Source organism: Betta splendens, chromosome 15 (assembly GCF_900634795.4).
Source record: "Betta splendens chromosome 15, fBetSpl5.4, whole genome shotgun sequence".
In the NCBI taxonomy this organism is placed as follows: domain Eukaryota; kingdom Metazoa; phylum Chordata; class Actinopteri; order Anabantiformes; family Osphronemidae; genus Betta; species Betta splendens.
This window is the reverse complement of record NC_040895.2, coordinates 11543008-11568838: the sequence shown is the minus strand read 5'-3', so window position 1 is coordinate 11568838 and position 25831 is coordinate 11543008. Positions and strand designations below refer to the sequence as shown.

Here is a 25831-nt window from a genome sequence, read left to right as displayed (position 1 = left end):
ATGAAACCAGCAAACCATTAACACTCTTCAGCACCTGCCTGCAGCGCGCGTGCACCGTGGTAGAGGCAGATGCGCTGCAGCGCGTGTCTGAGCAGCACCAGCGCCACCGGGCTTCACCGGGACCCGACGAGGCCGCGGAGAGAGAGCGGGACGCCGGCGCCGCCGCGGTGTTTGCAGCCGCAGGAGGCGAAACGGACGGCGGAGGCGGAAAATCAACGCGAGAGAGCGGGAACGTGACGCCTGCGGCAGAATTTACATGAGCGCTGCTGAGAAAAGGGAACTCAGCCGGTGATTTTGCAGAAATAAGATGTCAATACAATTAAAAGCAGTTGGTGGTTTACAAAACAGCCTAAATTAATCCAGCGCGTGGCTCCTTTAAGAGTCAAAACCACTTGACAGAAAAAGCAGATGGTCGACAGGCACAAGAGCAGATCTGACTCATCTGAGACTCATTCCATGCAAAAAAAAAAAAGATATTAAATGTGAATTAAACCGTTAACTCCCACTTGAACCTCTGATGAACCCAAAACTGTGGGTTTATGTCTGAACATAAACCTCCATTAACCACAGTTGCAAATCAAATCACCATCCATTCTTCTGTGACGGCCGCCTGCATTCGTTATAGACATTCCATAAACCTCGTCTGCGCGTACCTGCTTGTCCTTGTCCTTCGCTTTCCCGCTGCCCGAGACCCGCGACGACGTGACGTCGCGGGGGATGACGGAGATCTGATGCAGTGGCATGTTCATCCCAGCGGAGCCGACCAGGGACGCTCACACACACACTTCCTGTCTCGCCGGAGCAAAGGGCATGATGGTCCAAACCCGCAACACCTTCACCGCACCTCCCTGCAGAAAACACACAACAAGCAGCTTTACAGCTCTGCCTTCAAGCATTTTATACTTTGACTTCCCATCATAATCCTGAAAACTCCAGAGCTTTTCTTGAGACCGACCTACAGAACAGCTTCATGAACAACCAAGGGCAAAGTCGCACCCTGTGATTTTCCACAGGAGAGCAGAGGTTCGTCTTAGAATAGCAAGAGCGAGTGTAATAAATTACAGCAGGGGTGAATCCAGAAGTGCGTCGTAAATCATCATAAACCCAACCCTGCGTGTGCAGGAACTGGCTGTTTATCCGAAGATGAAAATTCAGGGCTTTGACTTGCAAGTTGGAGTTGAGGGCAAACAGCTGATCATGCGCTTCTGTTCCTCTTAGACAGATTCAGACAGAACCAGCAGCGGGCCGTCCTGCGGAGCTTCTGCAAGCGGCCCGGTTTGACTCCACCCTCACGGCTGCTGACAACCATTCAGCCCCGGCTCCTTCTCTAAAGGATTAGGAAATCGGAAGGCAAGCGGACAGATGGGAGGTCAGAGACGGCGGTAATGAGACTGTGCAGCGTTGATGGCGAGCGTGGGAGTTGGGGTGTGGGCTTCCACACGTAGCTACTGCTTCAGTTCATCGCTGCAGCGCCACTGATAAGCACTTCTCAGGGCTCCGATGCGGTCAGGCTCACGGACGCTCACGGACGCCGTCAGTCAGACGCTGCCACAGCCGGAAGCCTCGGCTCAGCGCCAGCGGACGCTGAGGGACCGTGTGGTAATGATGATGGATGGAAATAGGGTGTAAATATTACTAATTACCAAGTTAGTCATATACTTACAGGCAACTATCAGTTATTAAAAGAGGCTTAGAAATGTGAGGAAGATGATCTAAAAATGTCAATAATAACTTATCTTGACTGAGGGAGACTAAATAACCAGCGGGAGCTCAGATCACATTCTCTACAGTCACTCTATGAACCTTGACGCAGCTCACTGAAGCATCACGTTCAGCAACCACATGCACACAGGCAAATGTTCTTCCCCAAAATGAGGAAACGCTTGTCGATGACTGGTCGGCAGATGATTTACTGAGCCGCAGGTGGAGGTCAGGAAGGTGAAGGAGCCGTTTCATCAGCGATGACGCACCCTCTTGGGGTCATTTCAACCGAACCCCGCCGCCTGTTATGATGCAGAGACCGCTCTGCTGTCAGCACAGTGCAAAGTGGGTGTCGTAATGAAAAACACAGGATGGACCGTTTGCAGCCACTCAACTCTCATTCAGTCGCCGTTTTTAGCTCGTTGCTGTACAACAGAAGCAGCTCCACGTCGCTCTTAATTGACACGGCGCTGCTGTCTGCTCTGCGAGGTTGCACCAAGGGGGCGGGACCAGTGGGCACCACCATAAGCATTCAGCTCAGCGCTACAGAGAGAATATTTTTAGGATTAATAAAGCTAAACTCAATCTGTCAGTCAAGGTGTCAGGAGGTCTGGGATCACAGGGTGTGTGTGTGTGTGTGTGTGTGTGTGTGTGTGTGTGTGTGTGTGTGTGTGTGTGTGCGCGCTGCCAGGCAAAGACTTCGCTGCAACAATATTAAAAGCTAAACATCTAGCAGCACGCCGACCAATCGCAGGCTTCCCCTGGTTCCCATTTGACACTGACCCGTTGCCATGGCAGCAGATCCAGGGGTCAGCGCGCGCCGTCTAGGGGGCGATAGCTTCGGCTAAATGGATGCACTTTGCACAACTGGTTGTGTGAAACCGTCACGCTACAGCGAGCAGCGAGGAAGCCTTCAAGTTTACACACACGTCCTGATTCACTTCAATTATCTCGCGCAGCAGCACGCGTCGCTAGGAAGCCATGAAGGATGCAACATGTGACTAATGCTCTGAAATGAAGCATCAGTCCACCTACCACAACAATCCATCATCTCATCAGTTTCATTAGACAGGAATACACAAACAGCTGCTGCTGCGTGGTTTTTACTGGACCCCCCCCCCCCTCCGCTACTAAAGGCCATGCGTTCCCCCGTCTCGGCTCCTCGTCCCTCTGCCCCGCTGCCAGGTAAATCACAGGCCTGTCCCCTCCACGTCCTGCCCAGCCAAGGCCCGCTGTTATTCAGTTTGCCAAGAGGCCCTCTGGGTCCCTGCTGTCAGATCACCGCTACAGTACGGCTCGGCGCCGTGGCCCGGTTCTGATGAGCAGCCAGGCGGAACCATCCGGCGGGTCGTCAATCGACTCCAACGTCGCCGTGTCACCGTTAGCGCTCGTCCACTAAATCCGTCGCCTGACGTCTGAGTTACAGCATCGGAGCAGTAAAGGGGATGAAGTTGAAGAGGCCACAATAACACAGTCCCTCATAAAAAAGGAACATTATTATAGATTTACCATTTCCTCACACACAGGTTGAGAATTATGCATGAGGACACAGACGAACATGTGCTGAAACACGAGCGTGAGAGAAAAGCGAGGAGCATTAAAATCATGGTGGCACAGATGCCATAGCTGTGTTGGCAGCAGTGAGAGGACTTAAGATGGTGCCAGCGCACACAAACCGAGTGTTGAGGAAACCTGAGGGACACGGACACACACACACACACACACAGTTAAAGTTTTGTTAAATTGTTAAGTGAATTTCCCGTCTGAAAGTGTGATAATTTATCCATCACTGACTGTCTTTCATAATTTCATGTACGAGGCCTGAGCTGCACCGAGCTTCAGGGAAGGTGATTACTTCAACTGCCTTTTCATAAACGTACCGAGAATAAATTATCAGGTTTTTTTTTTAGCTCATTGTCTTTTCAAATGTAGCTGCATCATTTCTCAGCACTAGCGCAGTCTGACTATTACTGCGACGTCGCCTCCATCTCCACGGCCACTCGCTCTATGGCAGATTAAACAGAAGCATTCCACACTATTTATGTTGACTCATTCCCAGAGCCTCAGTTAGCCTCCCATTTGATTATATGCTAATGAGTCACAGGACTGAAGGATGTAATTGTATGGTTTGTAAAATATGGTCTCTTTCCATTTATGAAAAACTTTAGATCACACACACACACACACACACGTACACACACACACACGTACACACACACACACACACACACACACACACACACACACACACACACACACACACACACACACACACACACACACACACACACACACACACACACACACACACACACACACACACACACACACACACACACACACACACACACACACCTGAAGACTGAGCAAAGACTAGATGCTCATAAGGATACAGAGTCAATACACCCTATTACAGCTCATTTACAAGTCTTCCAATAAGTTCCTGTTTAACTCCCCAGCTCAGAGCAGTGAAGGAAAACAGAACCTTCCCCTCGCCATCGATTTCCCAGCAGGTCTAAAGAAGACATAAGACGACTTGTTTAATGTCCTTCGTTTATTTGAAAATCTACCAAACTCTCAGGAAGCATTGGAACCACTGAGGGTTTCAGCTCAAGCCTCTTAAACGGAAACAACCATCTGAATTTACATCCATTTACTCAGCATTAATACTTCATTCATTCTTTATGCTTTGCTAATCAAAGACTGGGATCAGTCTTTCCCTCTAGAAGGTAAATCAGTAGGTCAGAAATTTGGATGAGAGCCTCCATAAAAGCACATTTACGGCAGAAACACAAATTACTCCAGTGATTAAAAGTAGTGTTTTAGTTGAACAAACAGCCTGGACTCATTCCTAACGAATCTCTTATTAAATCCTCACTTTTGTATTTGGCACATTACACAAAACGGTCCAGGTAGCGCCATCGCCACGGCAGAAATCATTCGCACCAGTTGAATTAATAAACAGAGCAAACGATGTCGGCCGCTGTTAATTAACATTAATTCCCCAAAGCGCTGAAACGCTGGTTATTGTCCCGTGCTTTGAGATTCAGGCGCCCACGCAGAACGGGGAGGTTCTGCCTTCTCATCCCACTGAAGGTCCTCACGGAACTCAAAGGGGGGCTTTCAAGTTTTATTAATTTTACCATCATCACCATAGAAACTACACAATTAATACTTGTAACGTTTCATTATCGACGAGTTACTAAATAAAAAAAACTGAACTGAAGGACTTCAAACTCATTCTAATGCCTGTACAGTATGTGACAGCAGGTTTTTCCCTTCTATTTCAACCTTGACTGTCCAAATGGATCTTTCTCCTTTTCATAACCTTACATTTCTGAGCTGGATGCATTTTTTTTTGTAAGAGTTTTGACAAGGTGCTCTTTAAGAGAACGCCGAGTGCGATCCGAATGCAAGCACGTCTGGAGAGAAGCAGCGAGGAGAAAAGTGCAAGCGCATCAAACCAGACGGGAAGTGAAATTGTTAGAGAGGACACGCGCTTACTGTACGTCCCACTCCACAGACCGCCCCCCCCCCCCAGGCTTCAGCTCAAAAGTACCGCCGGCGAGGAGGAAGCAGGAGGCAACGAAGAGGAAGACGCATGAGATAAACAAACAAACCAAACTTTCCACATGTTCACGTCAAACTTCCACCTGTGCGGCCGCATTCCACGGTCCAACCCGACTGTGCTTCACCAGGTCCCGGCAGGTGGAGCCCGCTGGGGAACGCGCAGGAACGCGGCCGCTCACGTGAGCAGGCGTGGCCTCCGCGTGCCGACGTCTGAGCTCCGGTCGCACCTGTGAACACGGGCTCGCGCTGAAGACGAGCGCGTCGGCCCCGTTGCAAAGAGCTGCTGCTGCTGGTGGATGTGACTGGTGTCAGAGCGCTTGGGTGAAAAAACCCCAACATGGTGGGAAATGAGATTCTACCAAGAGCCTTTGACTAGAATAATAACAGCAGCGCTGCAATAGTCGCTTTGTCTGGAAACCTCCATTTCCTTTATTTATTAAATGTCTAACCTTCAAAGAACAATACAAAACATCAACAATAAGGACATTTAATAATCAAAAACAACCGCATATTTATCTTTGTCACCAACTGATAAATTCATCACTACAGCTCCACAATCACCATTTTAATTGTGGGATTAGATCTGAAACAGACTATTTTTACCAATGTTTGTACCAACATGAACACAAACAGTCTCCTCTGTTTAACGTTTAGGCTTCAGGGAGGTGAATCTGGCCGTGCAGGAAGAGCAACCGAGTGCGAGCCAGTTTCGCCTGCAATGGGGAAGCAAAAGCAAGGCAGCGCTCGAACCATGACTCATCCCTCTCACGTGGAGCGTTTTTGCCAGTGCTCCTGTTGATTAGTACCTGTGGGTGCAGGCAGGTAAGTTAGGCCCGAGGAGCACGTCTGCACCCCCTGCAACGGAGAAATACCAGGGTCAGCGTTGCTCAATGGGCCTTTACTGGGATGTGGAGACTCAATAACCCAGTTTTAAACAGTTTGTTTCCTCATTCCTGCTGTTAACAGACATAGTTGTGTCTCATCCAGGACTTGAGGGAGCAGAACATAACTCAAACGCTGCCCTTTTTTGGAATCGATGCCGATGAGGTCAGTTCCAGCAAGGACTTACACAATCCCGCCCTCGACCAAACAGGATGCAGCTTGTCTCAGCTGCTGGCGTCCAGTGCATGCGAGGCCCGTGTCGCACAGCAGCGACGCGCCGAACGCCATCGCCGACGGTCCGAAATGAGGAACCGGGAAAGCGGCAGCGCCAGAACAGAAACCGAAAGCGTTCTCAGTGCAACCGCGGTCTTGACCCCACCAGTAAACAGAAGCCCGTTACTGGTGAAGCGTTGCTCAACGGGGGCAGCCACCGTCGGGCTCCCTGGACCTGCACGTATCAAGTGGACGAGTGAGTATGAGAGTGTGTGTTTGTGTGTGTGTGGGGGGGGGGCTACAGATCAAGCCACGATCATCCTGTGCACACTCATCCGTCTGAGCACCGACAACAGAAGCTGCAGCACGTCACTGGAATTTCTCAATGGTCCACATTATTAATAGTCATACATGAACCACACACTCTGCCTCCCCCTCCCCCTCCTCACCGCAGTCATTTGCAAGGTAACAGAACAAATGAAGATGTCAGGTTGGTTTGACAAAGAGAACCAGCACCTCCCACACACACACACACACACACACACACACACACACTTGTAATTGGGCTATTCAGACCTAAGGGGCTCAGAAATAACCCAGCGTAGTAGAAGGGAGGCAGACATCTGTGTCCATCAGGCCCAAAAAGCTGGTGCTTCATAATAATGTAGATGTCACTGCGTGATGGAACAGCGACGCCAGCATATTATGCCACAGGTTGCCAACGACTGCCATCCATCACACCCAGTGTTTCCACAGCTGTCCTTCTATTCACTCCGCTGGACCAATATTTGTCAAACTAATAAATTAAAACTCATTCACTGCTTGAAAAACTAATTCAACCCCACTACAAGGTTTCCAGCCGTCTACAAAGCCCTGTACAAGCAGCAGCAGGATGAATTAATGATTACATCACTATTAATAACAGCATCGCACAGGACTGAATGAAAATGATCAAAGACTACTGGAGGATTCTGAGGCAGACTGGGGATCTGTTGGGCTGGAATCATTTCTGCTGCAGTGAATAGGCTGCGCTCTCTTGACACGAAGGTGGCAACTGATGAGATTTAAGTCGTGAATTACAAGCTGCAAAGCTCCTCCGCAGAGTTGGAGGCCACTGATGAGGAACAATAAAAAAAAAAAGTCATTAGCAATAAAAACTAATATCGCATTGAAATGACAGTGGAGCTTTCTGCCGCTCAGCTGAGCCGCACGTTGAAGGCAGATGATTGTATCTGGGCCGTTTACTGTACGAGCGGGTGCGAGGGGGGCGTTCACGTTGCGGTTCCCGGAGGTCGCGTGACAATCGAGCTTTAAACACAATGACAGCTCTGCACAATGGTGCGGGGATTAAGATCAAATTACCAGAGTTTTCACCCGTCGGTGCGAACGAAACGCGTCAACTGCTCTGCACACGTTTCCAAGCAGGGCTTCAATGAGACGCTCCTCAGTTTCGCAAACAAGTCAGCGATTTGTCTCCAAACACTCGTTTGACCTTGATGACACATGACACGTACTGAACTGAGGCCACATCTGGAAGAGAGAGTTTAAAGCAATGTTGATTCTCTTAACGAGGACACGTCTGTCAATCTGTTCCTGCCACATGAACAGACTGCTGGAGAAACTGATCTAGCAGTGTTCACGGTGATGGATCACCCATCACACACACGTTTCCTCATGACGTCCAAGATAATTCCCTGCCGAGGACCAGTGAAGTGGTCCTGGAACGCAACTTGGATATCATTCATCTCAAATACAGGACATTAATTGAATGCAGCTTAGTTTACCAGAAACTGGAAACCGCAAAACAGGGAAGTGAAATATGCAGCAAAGACTACTGAAACACACACACACACAGTGTTAGAGTCAGTCCCATTAACTATCCACTGTCTACGGCTCCTCAGCTCCACCAGCACAGAAAGCTTAGGAGAGTGTGAAGCCCTAATGACATCATCAAACACAGCCGCTACCTGCTGCGGTGCCATCCCATGACCGTCGAGCTGAGCCAGCACCTCTGCCAGCCTGATGTATAGCAGCTGTCGAGCAGGCTTTCATCCTATACATTATCACTTCATTGGGTCCATGGAACACACAAACACACACACACACACACGGGAAGTGCAGAAGCCTACAATACTTAACAAGCCTGAGCATAAACACTGATGTCCATGACCTGTGTATTAACCACAGCTGAGAGCATCCTCCACTGAAGGTGCATGACATCATCCAGAGGAAGAAAGTCATTAGGTTTGATCCATACTTTATTCCCTTAAGATGAAGCCTCTGCGAGACACCGGAGCAGGCCAGGCCACGGCATGAGAAACAACACAGTATGATACTATTAGTGTATTATTACATTACAGCCTAGTCTGACGCTGATGCGACTAGAACGATGGGGGACTAACTTGCAGGTTCATTGTCCAGCATCACACAGCAAAAGGCGGCACAAAAGCTGCACAGCTGTGAAAACACGGCGGAAAACTGCTCAATATTCACCCAAACGCCCAAAGAGAGTTAGAACCCGACACCAACGGCGTCCAGGAAAACCTGCTTCCTGAGGCACGGACGCACATATTCCTGGGAATGGGAACAGGATGCATGGAAAGACAGACTTCTGCTGGCTGGGTCCATTTCCTGTCTTTCTGCAGAACGCAATCAATATTGTCGTAGAGATTAACAGCTGTGAGGACACGGCAGTAAACACAGGACGGAGTGGGAATATATTGAGTCCACATGCGGTAAATAAGATCGTGTAAGATCGGCGCGGAAAACGTGGAGATCTGCTTTTATTTCCCGTGGATGCGTTTACAACTTGGAACAAACACTTGGAGCAAACTCGTTTGCGTGAACGAACTCGTGGGCTGCAGACGGCGCCTGCCTGCAACTCCGGCCGTCGCATTGACTTGGCCCGTTGTTCAGCTGAATTTGATTGAATGCGCCGCACAGGCGCTGTCAAACCAATCTCGTCTTCCACATTGTAAACTACCGTGGGAGGCGCATTTCTCCATCGCAAACAATCGTGTCAAACAATGGCGGCAGTTAATTGGCGTTGCGCTACTATCACCGCCTTCAGATATGTTTGATTGCATTCTTTGCGCACTCCAATTACTTTCCTCAGAACCCATTTCTGACGGCACAAAGTATGAGTTAATTTGCAAACGCACAATGCCCCCGTCCATTAGGCGGCGGCTCCTCCGCTCACAGCTCTGGAGTGGTAATTGTGGCTTAGCGTTCACGTCTCTCAGGGAGTGAGTGGGACTCCGAGACGGACCTGGCCCGGAACGTGGAGCAGAACGTCACGTGACTGGGTTCCACGTCCACTGCAGTCGATACACGGCTGCTCCTGTGACCCTGACTCGGAGCCAGCGCCGACTGTAAAAGTAACATAATAAGGCTGATGATGCTATAATAGGATGAAAGCATTTGCAATTAATTTTTTCCCCTTTTTTTGTTCAGCTCAAGCATGAAAACCAGATTAGAGCTCCGGCTGCTCGCCTCTCCAAAGGCCACTGTCCATCTATTCAAACACTTAGCGGGTCCGGAGACTCGCGTCTGGGTGGAGGAGCGTCCAATGCGCCCTGATCCCACGGGAGGAGGCAAGATTAGTTCACGCGCAGAGGACATGCATTGTGTCATGTGCAGGGTTTATGCACAAACACTTCACATATACCGGCGGGACAATGAGGCGTGTTCGCCCTCGGTATATTCAACACTGGCAAAGACTGCGGTGATGTAACGCACCGAGCCGCTGCTTCACCCTGCGCCGACAATAGCGGAGCGGCCGAGCGGCGGCTGCAACGGGGGCGCGTTTGCTATTACAGGGAGCCGTGTTTGACTCGGAGCCAAGAGCTGCCGCCTTGGAATGAAGAGCAGCGAAAGGGTTCGCCCTCCCCGTGACAAGGAGTCGAAAGCACAGCAGGTACCACCCCGAGGAAACGACAACGGAGCGCTGCCTGTTCGATTTGGACCAACTGCGGCTGAAGCGCACGAGGCGATGCTGCGACGGCGAACGGCGAGAAGCCACGCAACAGCGCCGATCACGGGCGAGCGGTGCCGTGGACGTCCGGTCCGATCCCGGACTGCGGTCAGCGTAAAGATCAGGCCAGCGGTCGTGTAATGTAGGGCGCTGCGTCTGTTGTTATTGTGGTTCAAGAAAAAAAAAAACAAAAAAAAAACACAACACAGGAAACGGAGGTCGCTACGCCTGAGTTCAGGCTGCCAGGAAATGTAAAAATACAGCACGAACACTGTTTGCACAAGCAGCCGAGATCACGCGTGAAACCCACCGTTCGAATGTCGCCACCTGAACTCAATAAAAAAGGACGGAGACGCCGCTCGGGCGCAGCGCACTTGTGCGTTTATTAACGCACGGGGAACAATTAAGGAGCGTGAAGACGGTCGAGAAGAGCCCGACTCCACCGCATGGGAATGCGGCGTTGACACCTCGTCGTCTGTCTCCGTCAACGCAGAGAAACGCATTGACGGTTTGCTCGGACAATGTCAACAACGCCTCCTTTCGGGTCCTGAACACAAAGCCCGGCGCAGAGGCGACGGCGGCCGCTGAGCCGTTTTGCTGCAGCGCAGCGGCGGCGCACGTTCAGCGGGCTCCTCGTGCCTCACGTCACAACGGGCTGCGGTGACCGTGGGCTCCTCCGGCAGCCCACGCCACGCCAATCCCCGCGATCCGACACGGTCCACACGCACGCCCGTCCGCGAGAGCGCGAGCGACCCGGACCCGGAGCCGGAGCGTCCGCCGTCCCCGGTCGGGTTCTAGCGCAGCGGCGGCAGGCGCAGCCGAGACGCGGCGTCGGGCGCGCGGCTGCGCCGGACCGAACGCCGCTGCGCGTCGCTACGGACATAAAAGAAGACGAGACACTCACCGCTGCGTTTGGCACCGAGCGACGACGCTGTGTTTATCGCATTGCCCCCGCTGAACAGCTGTGTGTAGCGGTGCGTCACGGACTTCCGCGTTAAGATGGAGTGGAGGAGGAGGGAAAAAAAACAGGAGAATTAACGAATTTAAAGGACAGGCGGCGCACGCGGGCGCGCCGAGGGCTGCGCACTACTAAAGAGACGAGGATGAGGAGGGTGAGGATGAAGAAGCTGGCAGTGGGGTGGAACACGGGGTCTGACTGCGATGCGGGCACGGGAGTCCACACGCAAAGATCCACTAATCAATATTATTAAAGGCCAAGTAATGTGACTAATGTTGCACCAAATGCTTTTATTATGATATCATTAAATATTTTATCAGGACTCTGCAGTTTCTTCCAATCCATAACTTCCAATCCTTTTACCACAATCTAAACCAGTTATTTCAATTGTTTTTTTTTTAACAGCGGTAAACAAGCAGCATTTACTCATGAGTCCTACCTGCTGCTGGTGACCTGGACCAGGACCGACTTTAATCAGAAGCTGCACGGCACCACTTCACTTACGGCTGCGGCACCTGATTGCCTGATTGAACACACCTGATCCAGGCTATTAGTGGTGAGAGGAGGGGGGGGGGGGCTTACTGAGTGCACACGCACTTGAAAATGACGATGACACACCAAATGGTCTATAAGTGTTTTGCTGTGTGATACTTTATGGCTCTGTACAGTAGATTTTCTCTCATGAGACTAAACTACCGAATGGGCTCCACTCTGCTGTGTTCACACAGTCTGGTTCTCCAGACCTCACTTCCTGCCCAGTGTACTGTAGCGACAAACTGTAGTGTCACTTATCAAATGAGGCGCCGTGGCCTCTGACCACTCAAAGCCTCGGCTCTGTCTGTGTGAGACCTGTCATTGTGTTTGGGCCTATTACCGATGCACAGTGGGCCGCTCCGTCCTTGGGGTGGGACAACGGCGCCTCTATGTTCTGTGTGGACGGGCCGGGCACCTCAGAAGTGACTGCCAAACGGCCATCCAGAGCCTCTGAGCCCGAGGGACGTGTTAAATGTGCAAAGTCTAAGAGGAACACAGCTGTCATAACAATAGCAGAGCCGCCTTTTCACTGGATTTACTGCAAAATGACTTTTTAAGAGGGACATGTTGACTCAAGCCCACGCACCAAAACCCCCGGATTCATTGGAACAGATTAGATCAGGGTGTGTTCCTTGACCCACGGAGCAGTGGATACTGTAAGTGGAGCCACTTCCCATTGTTTGCGCAGACAGTTCGCAAAAAGGAGGAAGCAGATACAGGGAGAGAGAAAAGCAGGTGGGAGGAGATAAAGGGGGGCGTAAGGAGACGGAGGGAGGAGAGTTGGTCCCTGGAGGTCTGAGGGATCGTTAGAGGAGGACACGGCAGCGAACAGGGCGTCTTGTGCACCGTCAGACACGTTGAACTCGTTAGTCCGGTTCGGCTTCATTGTCGTGTGTTGTGTGGCGGCTCTAAGAACATGTGAGTCAGCGTGTTCTTATTAGACATGGGCACAGCACCTGTACGACCTCACAACGAGCCAGATGGAGGAAACAGACAGATGTGGGTGTAAGTTTGTAAATGCGTCCCATGGAAACGCTTTATTGCGCCGCGCGTTGACGCATATTCAGCTGGATTCTGTGGTTTTGTGCGGCGTTCCTGTTGCCTGGTTTCACTATAATCACTGTTCCTCATTGTGGAACATGCAAACTTCACAGTTAGCTTCTCTTCCCGAAGGTGGTTTAGTGATTGAGAACAACCGCAAACACTGGTAACAAGACAAAACAATCAGATTTAGATTGAAAAAGCACAGTAATTATATTTGTACATGCAAACAGGAAATCATAGTAATATAATATTTTAAGATGATACTCATGTTTCCTTTCCACAACTGTACGCGCCGGGACTGACTTCCTACCACAAAAGCCATGTTTATTAACAGAAAGAGCAGCCATTGTTGTTCCCTGTGTGCAAAATATAGACTCGCCAAACTTGGCTTGGTTTCACGAGGCAGTGGGAACAATCCAGAAACAGAAAATATGCATTTGGTTGCTGTGTGTGCGTGTGCACATGCGTGTGTGTGTGTGTGTGTGTGTGGAACCGAGGACGATTGCTCCACCAGAGAAACAGAGGGAAGCGATTCAAATGCTCAGACAAAAAAGCCTGTACATGTCCCTGAAAGTATGCTGAGAATGAGCAGGATGAGAGGGACGTCCAGTGATGAAGCAAGGTCAAGCCAACACCCACTGGAGTCTTCACCACTCATAACGTCAGCCGGCTGGCAGATGTTTGCAGGTTCAGGGTTTATTTCCATTTAGAGCTCACTGAGGTCATGACGCTCAGCTTTGGGCCGTTCAGTGAATTCATCTGTATTGTATCAAGTTTAAATATTGTTCATTGTTGTTCCAGGAGCTTTGGTGAACTCCATCCTTTTTAAAAAAAAGCCCCTCTCTACGTCTCAGACAGACTAAGCAGTATTCCAGCAGTATATGCAGCTCTGTCCAATTATCTGGGATCAAAGCCAGACAACATGAAGGAGAAAAGTAAGGATAAAAACAGCGAGACGTGACTGGGGTCAGGGATTGTCTGCTGCACACGACGCCATCCAGAGTAAATAATAAGCGGTGCCCCCGACTTTTATTCCAACCTTCAACTCAGTGACTCACCATCGAAGCATGACATTTATGTGATTACATAAAGTGCTCTCATAGTTGCCAGTTGTAAAATTATCTGCTCTCCACTTCTGTGGGTTAGTTTGTATTTGTGCATGTGTGCACAAACAGAGGAATTTAAGTGCTCTCCCCTTATGAAGTGCGCATGTGGAAACAAGTGAGGAAAGGCCCAGAGGGATCAATTCAAAACCAGAATGTTTTGTGTGATGAAATCCTGTTGGAAATAACAAAAAGTGATTGACAATCAGTCACTACTGTTTGTAATATACTCACACACCTAGTGCAAATTAACAGCTGATGTGTGAGGCAACATACTACGTTTAATTATAGGTGTTAACTTGCTGTAGCAAACACAAGCACTGCTTGAAATTAAGGACGTGGTTTAGTAGGAAGATCAGAGGTTTATCATGGACCAAGTGCTAATGAAGAAAAACATCAACTATATTTTCATAATCTCAGTGTGAGCTGAAAGGATGATGGTGGGGAAGTCTAATGCTCAACAGGTTGGGGGGGGGAAAGTCCTCGTTGCTTAGGAACAGCAAATGAGATGAGAACTATTACGACGAGTGACAGTAAAGGTCAAACATTCAATGTGCAAATAATGAGGAACCGGAAGAGCAAAACTGCAGTACAGCGCAAGGAAATGAGAGGAAATTAGAAGTGGACTAACTGTAAGAGAGTTCAACATGTCCTGATGAATTTAAAAACCAGTCATCTGGAAATAGAAAGTGATTGTAGAGTGTGATGGGATACGCATGAATCAGTGTGTACAGAGGGAAAAAAACTTTATTAGACCAAATGCATTTAGAGACTATATCAGCATTTAAAGATGTTGCAACAGCTGAGCAATAAAAAAAACACTTAAAAAAAAGAAAGACTTTTTTTTATGGCAACCACCGCACTTTAGACACGTCATAAATACCGTACCCCCGCCCGACCCCCACCCGTCCAGATACAATTTAATCTATATGCAGATAAACAATTACAGCTGACATTCACACCAACACACACTGCATATTTGCTATTTCAAAGCCAACTTTGAATTTAAATAAGTACTATTCATTAATAAATATTAAGTATTCCATCAGTAGGCGGGTATATTGTCATATAGGAAAAGAAAGATTAGTAATGTCGGTAGGTATGTGCTTGTGTAGGAAATACAAGTAAAAATGTGAAATATAAAAAAATGTTGAAGATACAACAACAAACAAACTCCTCGTAAGACAAACAAATTTAGGTTTCTTTCCCCACGCAAAAAGCAAAGTCAAACATATAAATATGAGAGTTTAAAGTGCATCTGTCAAAGACTTGTCAAATGAAAGAATTAAAAATAGACATGACTGATCGTGCAGCAGATAAATTTACCAAAAACTACCTACACACATGCACAGAGCTTTTGTTTGTATGAAAGTTGAACATGATCATTTAAAAAGGAAAAACAGCTTCACATTAACTTGTGATAATTAGTTCTTCTGTGCCAGCTCAGTCTACCTGTTTGCTCACATTAGACTTAGCTGGAGATTTAAATTTTAAACACTTGGCTGATTATAAAAAGCACACAGTGGTGAATAAGTTCCTTTTTCTCCTGCCAGTCAGTTTTATTTGCATCATTTTTTAGGTCATCCTTTGTGAGAGTGCAGAGCTGTAGAGTTCAGATCTTAGGCAGCTTGGGGGCACTGATCAGAGGGTTGGTCTCTTGCAGAAATCGCCGTCCAGCACTCTTGTAGTCATAAGTGCAGTCATGCGTCTCTGCATAGCGGTGAGTGGCACAGAAATTGTGACCACACCTGGAAGATTTAGATTATTGTTCACTTTGTGTGGAGTAAACTAAATATAGTAACACTCATTTGCCAAATCAGAGCTTTAGTCTGAGGGACCGTGCTCAGGTACATTTCTCTCTCACTTGTGCCTTTTTGATCCGTCTATTCCGACGGTATACTAATTTTTACTAATGGACGCTATATCAGTCCATTAGTAAAAATGAATTTGTGACCATTAGTATTGTTCATATCTTCACACAAGTTCATCATTTAAATGAACTGGTATCATTTAGTCTCTATTCAGCTGTCCCCAATTAAGCAACTCAACCTTTTCAAGTGGCCAATCTGAGTTACACACTGTTGCGTCAGATTCAACATGTACTCAGTGGACAAGGCCCAGGAGAGAGAGAAGTGATCCAGATTTACGTCTGGGGGAGAACCTTTGATAGAGTTAATAACGTGTGGCAGAACAAGCAGTGAACAGACAAAATGATGAACTAGGAGAAGACTAGGGGGGGTCCTTCAGAGTCAATCCTGACAAAAAGAGAGACGTCTCGTTTAGAGTCGAACAGCCAGCGGCATCTTTACCTGCACTCGTAGCTGGTGGCCAGGCCAGTCTTCTTTCCACAGAAGAAGCAGTGCTTCGAGCTCTTCTTTTTGCTGCCTGTGGGAGCTTTGACTGGAGGTAGGTGATATGTTGGAGTGCCTGAGAATACAGAAAACACTTTTACTTTGCTTTTTCAGGAACCAGTGTGGAATAATAATGTAGTGAAAAGGGATTTATCTTGGAATTAGTCTGAACACAGTCCAGTCATGTACTAACACTTGGCTTTCGGTTTTAAGGAATTTTAACCAAAACACAACTCAACAGGAAACCTAAGAGACATTTCAGTGTCCATTTCTTCTTTCTGATGCAACAATTTCCTTTCATTTGTGTTTGTTTATCATCTTACAGACTCAAGCTGGTCGTCACAAAGCCATGCAGGCTTGGACCAACATAAAAATCATATGATGGTTGTACTTTCAGTCATCCTGCTCATTTAACCAATAGTGATGTGAAAGCAAAGCACCTGTTGCAGACGTGCAAACTGGAGCCTGGCCAGAAAGGCAAGCTGCTTTTAGGTTACACACATGCTGAAACCTGTCAGCTGGTACAAACTGATTTTGTTTTGCCCAACTTACTGTTTTTTCACCATATCAGTGAGCACAGTGTTCAAACTCTCTCTTCATTTGGGCTTTTCTAGTTTCTTTTCAGTTTAGATCTATACTAAACTGTGAATTTTTGAACACCTGCAATCAATTAAATCAAAGTCAGTTAGACCCAATTAAATCCTTTTGGAAATGCTCTACTACAGAGGAGAGTGGTGGAAAACCACTGCCACCACTACCTACCATAGTAGCAATTTTTGAAAATGTAAGAATTGTTCATTTCCCAGTTTGTGAAACATCACTTTCTGGCAGCTTGATAATCGTCGCTGTGAATGCAACTAGGTTTGTGAGCCGCAGGGATGTGGGAACATGACAGCTCTGTGATAAAAGGTACGGGAAACTCACTGTCGGGAGGCTGGGCTTGGGATTGGATTTTTTGGGGATTCTACTAACTCACACTTAACAGGGGGTTCAGACACTTTCACATGTTTCTTGTTCTGCTGTTTCACAGAATTAACTTAAATTGATTAACATTTGTTACTGGCTACAAATCCTCATCTGATCCATTAACTGCAGACACTAATATGTATTTTGGTTTCACTTACTCTCGGGGCTGATGCCTTCATTAAAATGACTGAACTAATAAACTGTGGTTTATTTGTGTGGCTCTGCATCTAGAACTTTAATTCCTTTACGGGTGTGTGGTTTCCTCTTTTCCTGGTATTTCCTGAAACCTGTCCTGAGGTTGTAATTACTGAAAAAAGCAGGTTGTCTTTGGCTTAGATGTTAATTCACGCCCTAGTAGCTAACTAAACTCAATGTCTCTTTTCACTCCAACCTATACTATAAACATTTAAATAAAGCTAGGAAATGATGAAGGAATCGCAGACCATAAAGTTGTATTAAAACATTTTCAGGTGCAGACTTTGCAGAAAACTTAATACTCCTCTTACATAGACCTACACTAAATATAACCACACGTGATCTAAAAAAGTCAAAGTGAATATAAAATTCTGCACTTCAAACCTAATATGTAAATTAAATATTTTTTCTGTCCATATTCCTTGTGTTGAATCATGTTTGAAGCTTTCCAAAAAAATGAATGGGAATCTGAATGTGTCCAACAACACAATCTCACAGGCATGGAGGTACTGTAGCGTGCCCCACCTTGACGTTTTCTATTAGAGTAAAGTGAGAAATGACCTGAAAGAAGTATGAATGACGTCGACACAATCTCATAGTGGATGGATGACTCACCGTTGCAGCACAACAGCTTGAAGTACACCGCAAAAAGCAATAACAATAGTGGTGTTCAGTGGTATTCAAGCCTGACTCCAATACCACAGAAAATGGTCAGAGTCAAGTAATCTGCATATGCACTGAAAACGCTTGGAGGGAGCTACAGAGTGAGGCAAGCCCATAAAGATCAAAACCTGTTATTACTTATATATGCATGCATGTGTGTACAAACACACGGTCATGTATTTATGAATAACACTGTCTGTGATGCTCTTAGGTTATTCTCTTTTTATGTAAAACCAGACCTGACTATGACCAAGATTAAAACAAAAACACAGGCTCTATTTAAAACACCTACAGTTGTTACCAAAAGTTTCACTTTTTTTTTTTTTTTAATTTCACTCACAACTCTGTTCAAAAGGCAGTTTTAAATGAGTAAAACGCCATTCATCAGCTGCCAACAACAGACACTGCTAAACAAATGTTAAATTTTAAAAATAAAATTACATCTAGTACTTTGACTCACTATTTCTTAAAAGCTTATCAATGGCTGAGAAACACTGGATTAAGTTTGCTTGTGTTTAGGTCAATTCCTTTGTTGCCTCTGCAGTTGTAGAAATAATGAATATTTGACACCCTTGTGCTTTGTTGACAGGCTCACTCTGTATGTGACTGCACCTTACAACAGTCATCATGCAGACTTCTTGGGCTACACCGCATGTACCTTGGCACACAAGATTTAATGCCGCACATGGTTGATGTCCCTGCCTCAGCCAAACAATCTCCTGATAGAGTGGTGCTTGACATGAGAGGGTGCATCTGTATCGCTTACCTATTCTTCCAAAGGAAGCCATCATCCCTCCTGGTGATGCAAGAGTTTTGGTGCCCTGGCAAAAAAGCCATACAGAGTACTTTAAAATAATAATATCCAGCAAGTATATCGAGCAGTGATTAACTATATATTTTAAGCTTCCTAGTATTTATACTTATGATGATCTCTACATTATGAAGTAAAACATAGGTGCTTAATGACACAAGTGTTACAGAAAGAATGCTTTTTAAACAAAAACATGGGCAGTTCTAGTGGTTACTCAAAGTGGAACACTTTACACAGAAAAGCCAAGAATCACAAAATTTTCAAAACACTTCTTTGACTCTTTATGCAGCTGACAGTGCTCAATGTGCTCACCATGTAGGAGCCTGCTGTTCGGTGCAACGGTGACGTTTGTCTGTGTCGGATATCATCCTGAAGGAGTGTGTTGGCTGGGATGGATGGCAGCCTGGAGACAAGGCTGCCCTGTCCTGAGGCAAGCCCTAGACTCTTTATGAAGCTGTCACTGCTGTCGGTTTCTGGTGCCCTTGTAGAGAGAGAAGCCAAGAGCTCAGAGTTTTTCAGAGAGCCCAGTGGCTCCTTACAGGCTTGATTAGCCGTCTTCGTGATGCCTCCTGCTTCTCTCTTGGAGACAAGCTCTGGCCTCTTGTCCGGGGACTCAACCTTAACACCAAGAATAAGAGGTGGAGTTGACGAAGTAGAGGGATGTGGAAATGTGTTGCCCGGCTTCACTTGTGTTGAAGATTGAGCTTGAAAATTGGACTTTAAACAAGAGAGTGTGGCATCAAAAGGCTGGAGCAGTGACCTGGCAGAAGTGGATGGGGAGGTAGCGGCAGGTAATGTAGGGGGAGAGCTCATATGAAATGATGCGCCAAGCTGTGTCCTATCAGCTCTGCTGCTCAGTGTATTACTTGTCCCAAGTGTCCAAGTGCTAAGTGGGGAAGAGGAAAGTGGCAGCTGGTGCTGAGCCCCAACCTCGAGGGACTGACAACCTCCCTCTGTCTGGGTGGGTACTTCCAAACTCAGGGGGTCTGACAGTTCCCCAAATGGAGACCCAGTTTGTGTTGGCGCCACCAATCCAGCAGCTTCCTCTAACAAACCGAGCCCAACCGGTTCCCCTGCTGGATCAACTGGGTCAAAGGTGGCTTCAGGTGGTCCCCTGATGTACAGCGGAGGAAGCTGGGGGTACACACAGTCCCTCATCAACCGAGTGCTGCCAATGTCCAAACGAGAAACTTTGGGAGGGGGTCGTATTTTTGCAAATGGTGAGCATGTCTCCCATGCTGCCTCCTCCTCCTGAAGCATATAACAAGAAGGGGAGAAAGAGGGAGGCGGTCGTCTAGGCATGGACATATGGGCAGAGGTGGTTGCAGCAGATGGCACAAAGGGGTGAACGGATTCGTGGTCAAGAATTGGAGGTAGTTGCGTACTTGATGACCCAACCTGGTTGATCTGGGGCAGTGTACGAAACAGGCGGTGTGGGTATCGCATGCTGGAAGGTCCTAGTGAACTATTGCAGGGATGAGGACCGACAGGGGGCCGTGGCTTTATTTTTGCAGACTTCTTCGGCTGGAGGACAGAGGAAAATGTCTTTTAAATAGCATCTCCACTGCATTTAGAAATGGCATGGGAATTAATAATGTCAGGCCATATTATTACTACTACTGATAGACAGCAACGTTTTAGAGACTTTTATGAATCCAATAGATCCCCACCTTCTTGTTGAGATTCATGTCCTCCATTTTTGCTTTGAGCAGCTTCATTTTGTTCATTGTGATGGAATTTTCAAGCCTCTGCTGTGCAGCTGCAGTACTCTCTCCATCCCCCTCCTCCGTAAGCACATTGTACACTGAGCCACCACTGGAAAATGAGAGAGGCAAAAACACTTTTCCTGTTGATAATGTAAGAATTATGTTTGTAAATAAAAAGCAGCCAAGTCAAAGGCACATTAGACAATGGGCAGTTGCAGTCCTCCTATCTCTGAATACTCAATGTTTACTTATTTAGAGCTGCATAATTATATAAACAAACCCTTTCATTCAGTTGGGTCCTTATTTATGCTTTTTTAACAATCACAACCTAATGCAACTCCTTGTTTGTGTTTGTATCACACTGCAACCAGTGACCAATACAAAAAGTAAATCTCTGAGTTCCATTGAAAGACCTCCACACAGAAAGGCACCTGACTGGATCCAGGCCCTTCAAGCTGCGATGAGACAGTAAACTGTATGCGGCACTAACCTTAGAGATTCTGAGAGGGGAGTCAGGGTACCATCTCCTTTGTCCACCACTCTGAAGAAATTTAGCTGGTCCCCCTCACGATAGACCACAAATGTAACCTGCTTGTTGGCTGGGCCTTTCTCCCAGCTGTCTTCCTTAGCACTCTCCATCAAATCAGTGACTTCTTTCATAGGATCCTCCATAGTTACTAGTAAAAGAAGTGAGGGGGTTCTGTGGTTTTATCTATAAGTGTTCAGCTAATGACATGATCCTGCTGTTCGTTAGTCCTGTCTTACCTCTTCTAGTGTTAATTGGACCTCCCCTCATAGCCAACACCAGTTTCAGAGTGCAGCCCTCTGCAATGCTGCAAACACAATATAAGAATTCATATAGCAGAATAACTCAATAAATAACGCAAACATATTGTATCATTCCTTCATGCCCAAAATCTAATCAGGATAAAGGGCATCGCAGCAGAGAACATATTTACATTTGGTGAAAAAGGCTTCACTTGAAGCAGAAAGTAAAAGCACTGATCTAAAGTAAATGACTCAGCAAAGGACAGGATGGTTTCCAGATGAACTTAAGTACACGACTGGGAATCTGACTGGAATATTTGTTTCATATGAACAGATGTTTCGCTCCAAACACCAACTCTCTGCTTCTTAAACTTCAAACACATGCCGCAGTCTGATAGGCGAGACTAGCAAGATCTCACCAGAGGCTGTTCATGTGGAAAATTAAGTGACAAGCATTCATAACAATACCACCATCTGCAAGCAGCAGGAAGATGGAGGGAGAGGTCTGCATCTCATAAGAGTGGAGGGACAAGCATTGTAAATATGACCAGTGCATCACTCGTCTCATCCAGCTCAACTTCTCTAGCTCACTGACAGTGTGCTGAATTCAATTAAGAAGGCGTCACTGCCCACAGCAGGAAACACTTTGTGCACATAAATGATTCTGAAATGTACATAGTCTGTTTTCAAAGACATTACTGGTAATTGCCTTAACAAGGATCGTTGATTTTGCCTTGCAGTGAGTGCAAAATTTCAAAAAAGTCGATGAGGAACATATTTTACCCGTAGTCATGAAGACAATGGTCATCGTCCAGCTCCAGATTGTTCCAGATAAGGTGTTGCTGGGTAACAGGGATACCTTTACAAAAGAGAGAGAGAGAGGGGAGGTGGTTAAGAGAGAAAAAAACAAAGTTGACAAGGACCTATTCAAATTTCATAGCCTAAGTTCATTAATTGAACACTGGTGAGATAGGAATGCCATCAACAGAAACATGCACCCAGCACTAATGATGATTAATGTGTGCCACCTAAAGGCAGAACTATGGAACTGCTGTAAGAACAAACCACAAATGACGCCCTGGCCAACAACTAGTGCAATTTTTAAATCAGATGCTGTATTGAATGAAGTTGGCATTGTGTCCTTTAGAAAGTTTGTGAGGATGGTAGGACCACTATATATCTATACTGCATAAACTACCTCACAGCAAGACCGCCACAGGGATCATAGCCTAATGAGCACACAGCCTCCCCGGAGATACTCCTTAGAATGGGATGGGGTGTGTGCAAGGTCAGGAAGCTCACTGTGCCCACAGTGTGTAACCCTGCTGACCCTTTGCTAGAGTTAAGCCACTGTCTGTGAGGGAGCATAAACACTGAGCGCATGATATGCGTCATCACAAAAACAGCCTTGATTAACACTGCTCCTCCTACAGAGCCTTTCTGAGCAGAGTAGCTGAAACAACTGTAAGCATACAGATACCGGCTTTAGATTTGAGCAGCAGATGAACAGTGGGTATTTGCAACTGGCCAGTTTCAACAGCTGTAGTTTATTTAATTTGGTGGTCCAATAACACATTGACACCCTCCTTAACAATGCAAACAAGAGCCACAGCCTCAACTGCACAGATTCTCACTTCTGTAATATTTGGCCAAAAGGCTGACTTTGTTTTGCATCAAGTTTCCTCATCAAGTTATATTCAGCATGGTAAGCAGCTCCAATTCAAGGCTATAAAGATTAAACAAATTTGCAACCAAGATACAGTTGTGCATATTAAAATACATAATGAAAGGACAAACAAACATGAAGAAAAAATATAAACACGCAGTATTTACAGCAGAGACCTTCCTCTAGTTTTCTTTTCACAGTCATTGAGATGATATATAGTAACTCATTTAGCTTTCAGGCTTAATGAGAGAAAACATCCTGCTTCATAAAACATAGACAGTGATTCTTAGCAGAAGAATATGTGCAAACACAAAAAACACATAAGTCAGTTTCATACCTTCCAACCTCTGAATCTTGGCTTTGACTGAAATAACAGCCTCAAATGGTAGTACACGCAGCTCAAAGCAGGTCCCCGTCAAGGTCTCTATGAAGAGCTCCATAGTGTCATAGAATGGGAGCTTGTAATGAAAAGCTCCAAAACTGTCGTCATTAAAGAAGGGTGGCTCCTTCCTATCGGTCATGTTGGCAGGTTGGGAGACAGACTTCAGAGAGAGCGTGAAATTGGGAACGCCGCCCAAGATGAAGGACAGCGGGACAGACACTGCTCACTTGCCACACGACCATCACACAGCAAGCAGGATGACAACAGCTGTGAACAGAAACAAAGCTCTACTTGATTACAAGTCCTAAAATGTTTCATATACGCTTCTCACAGGGAAACTAAGCATTTTAACTAAGCATCTACAATTTAGCAACTGAGTTTTAAATACAATGCACCAATTCCTTTCTGGGTGAAGGGGAAGATTTATATTCATTGATAACACAAGTTCTGTATAAATAGAAGCAAAACAAAACAAGTAAAAAAGAGGTTATGGCAAAAACTTGCATAAACATGTATAGGCCTGTGAAAAAAAAATCCTTGAAAAGGAGACTTAAATTCAGCTTCAATTGCTTTTGAAAAAGACACCCATCAGTCATTTGCAAACTTCTCATCGAATATTCAGCACAGCATTTAAGGACCAGGCCAAACTCAAGGAGATCGGATATGTTACATAAGCCCATCAGCTGTAGAAGATGCCCTGTGGCTTAACACAGTCTGATGCACTCCACCAATATGCTACAAAATATCACAAACAGTGTTTGAGATGCTCTAAATTAAAAGATACAATATTTATTCATCATATAAAACACATTTATACCACATGGTCATTTTAATGTCCTTGTGAACACGGGCCAGCAAAAATGTATTCAACTTATGAGGGGCTGCTGGCCACAGACAAAGGACATTAACCAAGCTTTGTGTACGATGAGTTGAACTGCTGCAAACCTGTTCACCACAACATTAAGGTTTTAACTAGCGGACTGGTGCAGGTTACAGGTATACATTTTCTGTTCGTCTCTAATAAAGCAAGGCTATTATATATCATCTGTGCGTATTCAAGCACAGTAGATCACAGGCTACTGATCCTAGGCTCTTATAACACAGTGGCCCTTTTAAATGAACTTTTATACTTTACTGAGCCGTAGTGGGAGCTCAAGTAACCACTCCAGCACAGAAATTAGACATAACACTGAACGTTGAAGTGAATAACGGCTGTGTATTGTTATTAGGGAGTCTACAAGGCCTCGGCTGTAACGTAACCCATGCGGGGATTTAAGGGTTGTCATAACAGGCCAACCGATGAAGAAAACCTGTTGGTTGTCACGTTACACAGCATTCCCTCCAATGATCGCTTCTTTGCGTGTAATTCTGATGGAGTGAACCGACACTGTAAAAACAAAAGGTCAGATAAACTCCATCCGTCAGCTGGCCAACAACGGCGATGAATGGAGTTGGCAGTCATCTCATTACAATCCCTGCGGCTGACGTTAGCAAAGAAAGGCCACGCAAGGCGCAATTATGCCCCATTCTTATAAGAGCGTTTTACAAGGTTAGCTAAAGCGGGTATGCTACGTTTAAAACGTGCCTGCTCGTTCTTAGACCGTTAAAACGCTGGTGAAAGCCACCTAGTCGATGCTGCTAGCGTTAGCATTCGTTGCTATGTTAGCCAACAACTCAAACAATGGCTACCTTCGTCGGCGGTTGGCTAGCAGGATGCTAGGCTACATCCACAGCCTCGAGTCCCGTCCCGTCCAGTGCAGCTGTCGAAGGAAACCTTACTTTTAAAAAGAAGACGCATTTCACGGGTAAACCTAAAAGCTACACAGGGAACACGCAAGCGTCTCCACGGGTGTCCGTCGCCGCGGCCCTCTCGTTGGCGACATCATTATACCTGTCAAAGGCGTCTCAACAACACCTTTGTGACTCCTTCAGATTGACAGTCGGTAGAACCAATCAGCGTTGCGTAGGCGGAGCAAAACGTTGTCGCCTTTAAGATTTGAGTAGTTCATATTGCTAAAATAATAGCTCGTCTGTTGACAGTACTCTTAAAAGTGTTAGTTCACATTTAACAGCTTTTTCATTGTTTATAACAATATTAAAAAAAATCACTTAAATGAGCTTAAACATTCCTATACATTCTTCATATAAATAATAGAAACATAAGAGTCAACTGTTTAAAAAATAAAAATTAAAAACAGCATGTTGTTCCAATTGCCTGTTTTAAATAATAACCTTCCAACTCCTAATATTTTGAGAGAATTACTCGATATAAATATAAAATGTGGAAGGCAAGTAGATTCTCTTTATGCTTACATTGCTTTTGTTTTACGTTAATAGTACACACC

The 25831-nt window shown here is 46.2% G+C and overlaps 2 protein-coding genes and 1 long non-coding RNA gene across 10 annotated transcripts in view; 1 reads left to right on the top strand and 2 right to left on the bottom strand.

The window, feature by feature from the left end:
- Positions 1–11785, bottom strand: part of marchf8 (membrane-associated ring finger (C3HC4) 8) — a 43262-nt gene extending 31477 nt beyond the window's left edge. For 2 of the 8 annotated variants that reach the window (XM_029174993.3, XM_029174996.3), the window contains exons 1-2: positions 11244–11397; positions 654–848 (exon numbers count right to left, since the gene is read on the bottom strand). In XM_029174993.3, the coding sequence (XP_029030826.1) occupies positions 654–749 (96 nt within the window). In that variant the 5' untranslated portion in view covers positions 750–848; positions 11244–11397. Of the gene's footprint in view, positions 1–653; positions 849–9527; positions 9549–9634; positions 9657–11243; positions 11420–11736 lie in introns of those variants that run through there. The other 6 variants (XM_029174997.3, XM_029174998.3, XM_029174994.3 and 3 more) reach the window with 5 other exon arrangements.
- LOC129603012 (uncharacterized) lies at positions 11320–15140 on the top strand. Its single transcript, XR_008692549.1, has 2 exons — positions 11320–11451; positions 11703–15140. It is a non-coding gene; the product is annotated as an uncharacterized LOC129603012 (long non-coding RNA).
- Positions 14708–25431, bottom strand: zfand4 (zinc finger, AN1-type domain 4). Its single transcript, XM_029174988.3, has 10 exons — positions 25176–25431; positions 23442–23753; positions 22222–22297; positions 21436–21503; positions 21161–21347; positions 20635–20779; positions 19277–20488; positions 18920–18974; positions 16288–16405; positions 14708–15726 (listed from the first exon to the last, which is right to left on the bottom strand). The coding sequence occupies exons 2-10, from the start codon at positions 23623–23625 to the stop codon at positions 15591–15593; spliced, it is 2181 nt and encodes a 726-aa protein (XP_029030821.1). The 5' UTR covers positions 23626–23753; positions 25176–25431; the 3' UTR covers positions 14708–15590.
- Positions 25432–25831: the final 400 nt, after the last annotated feature.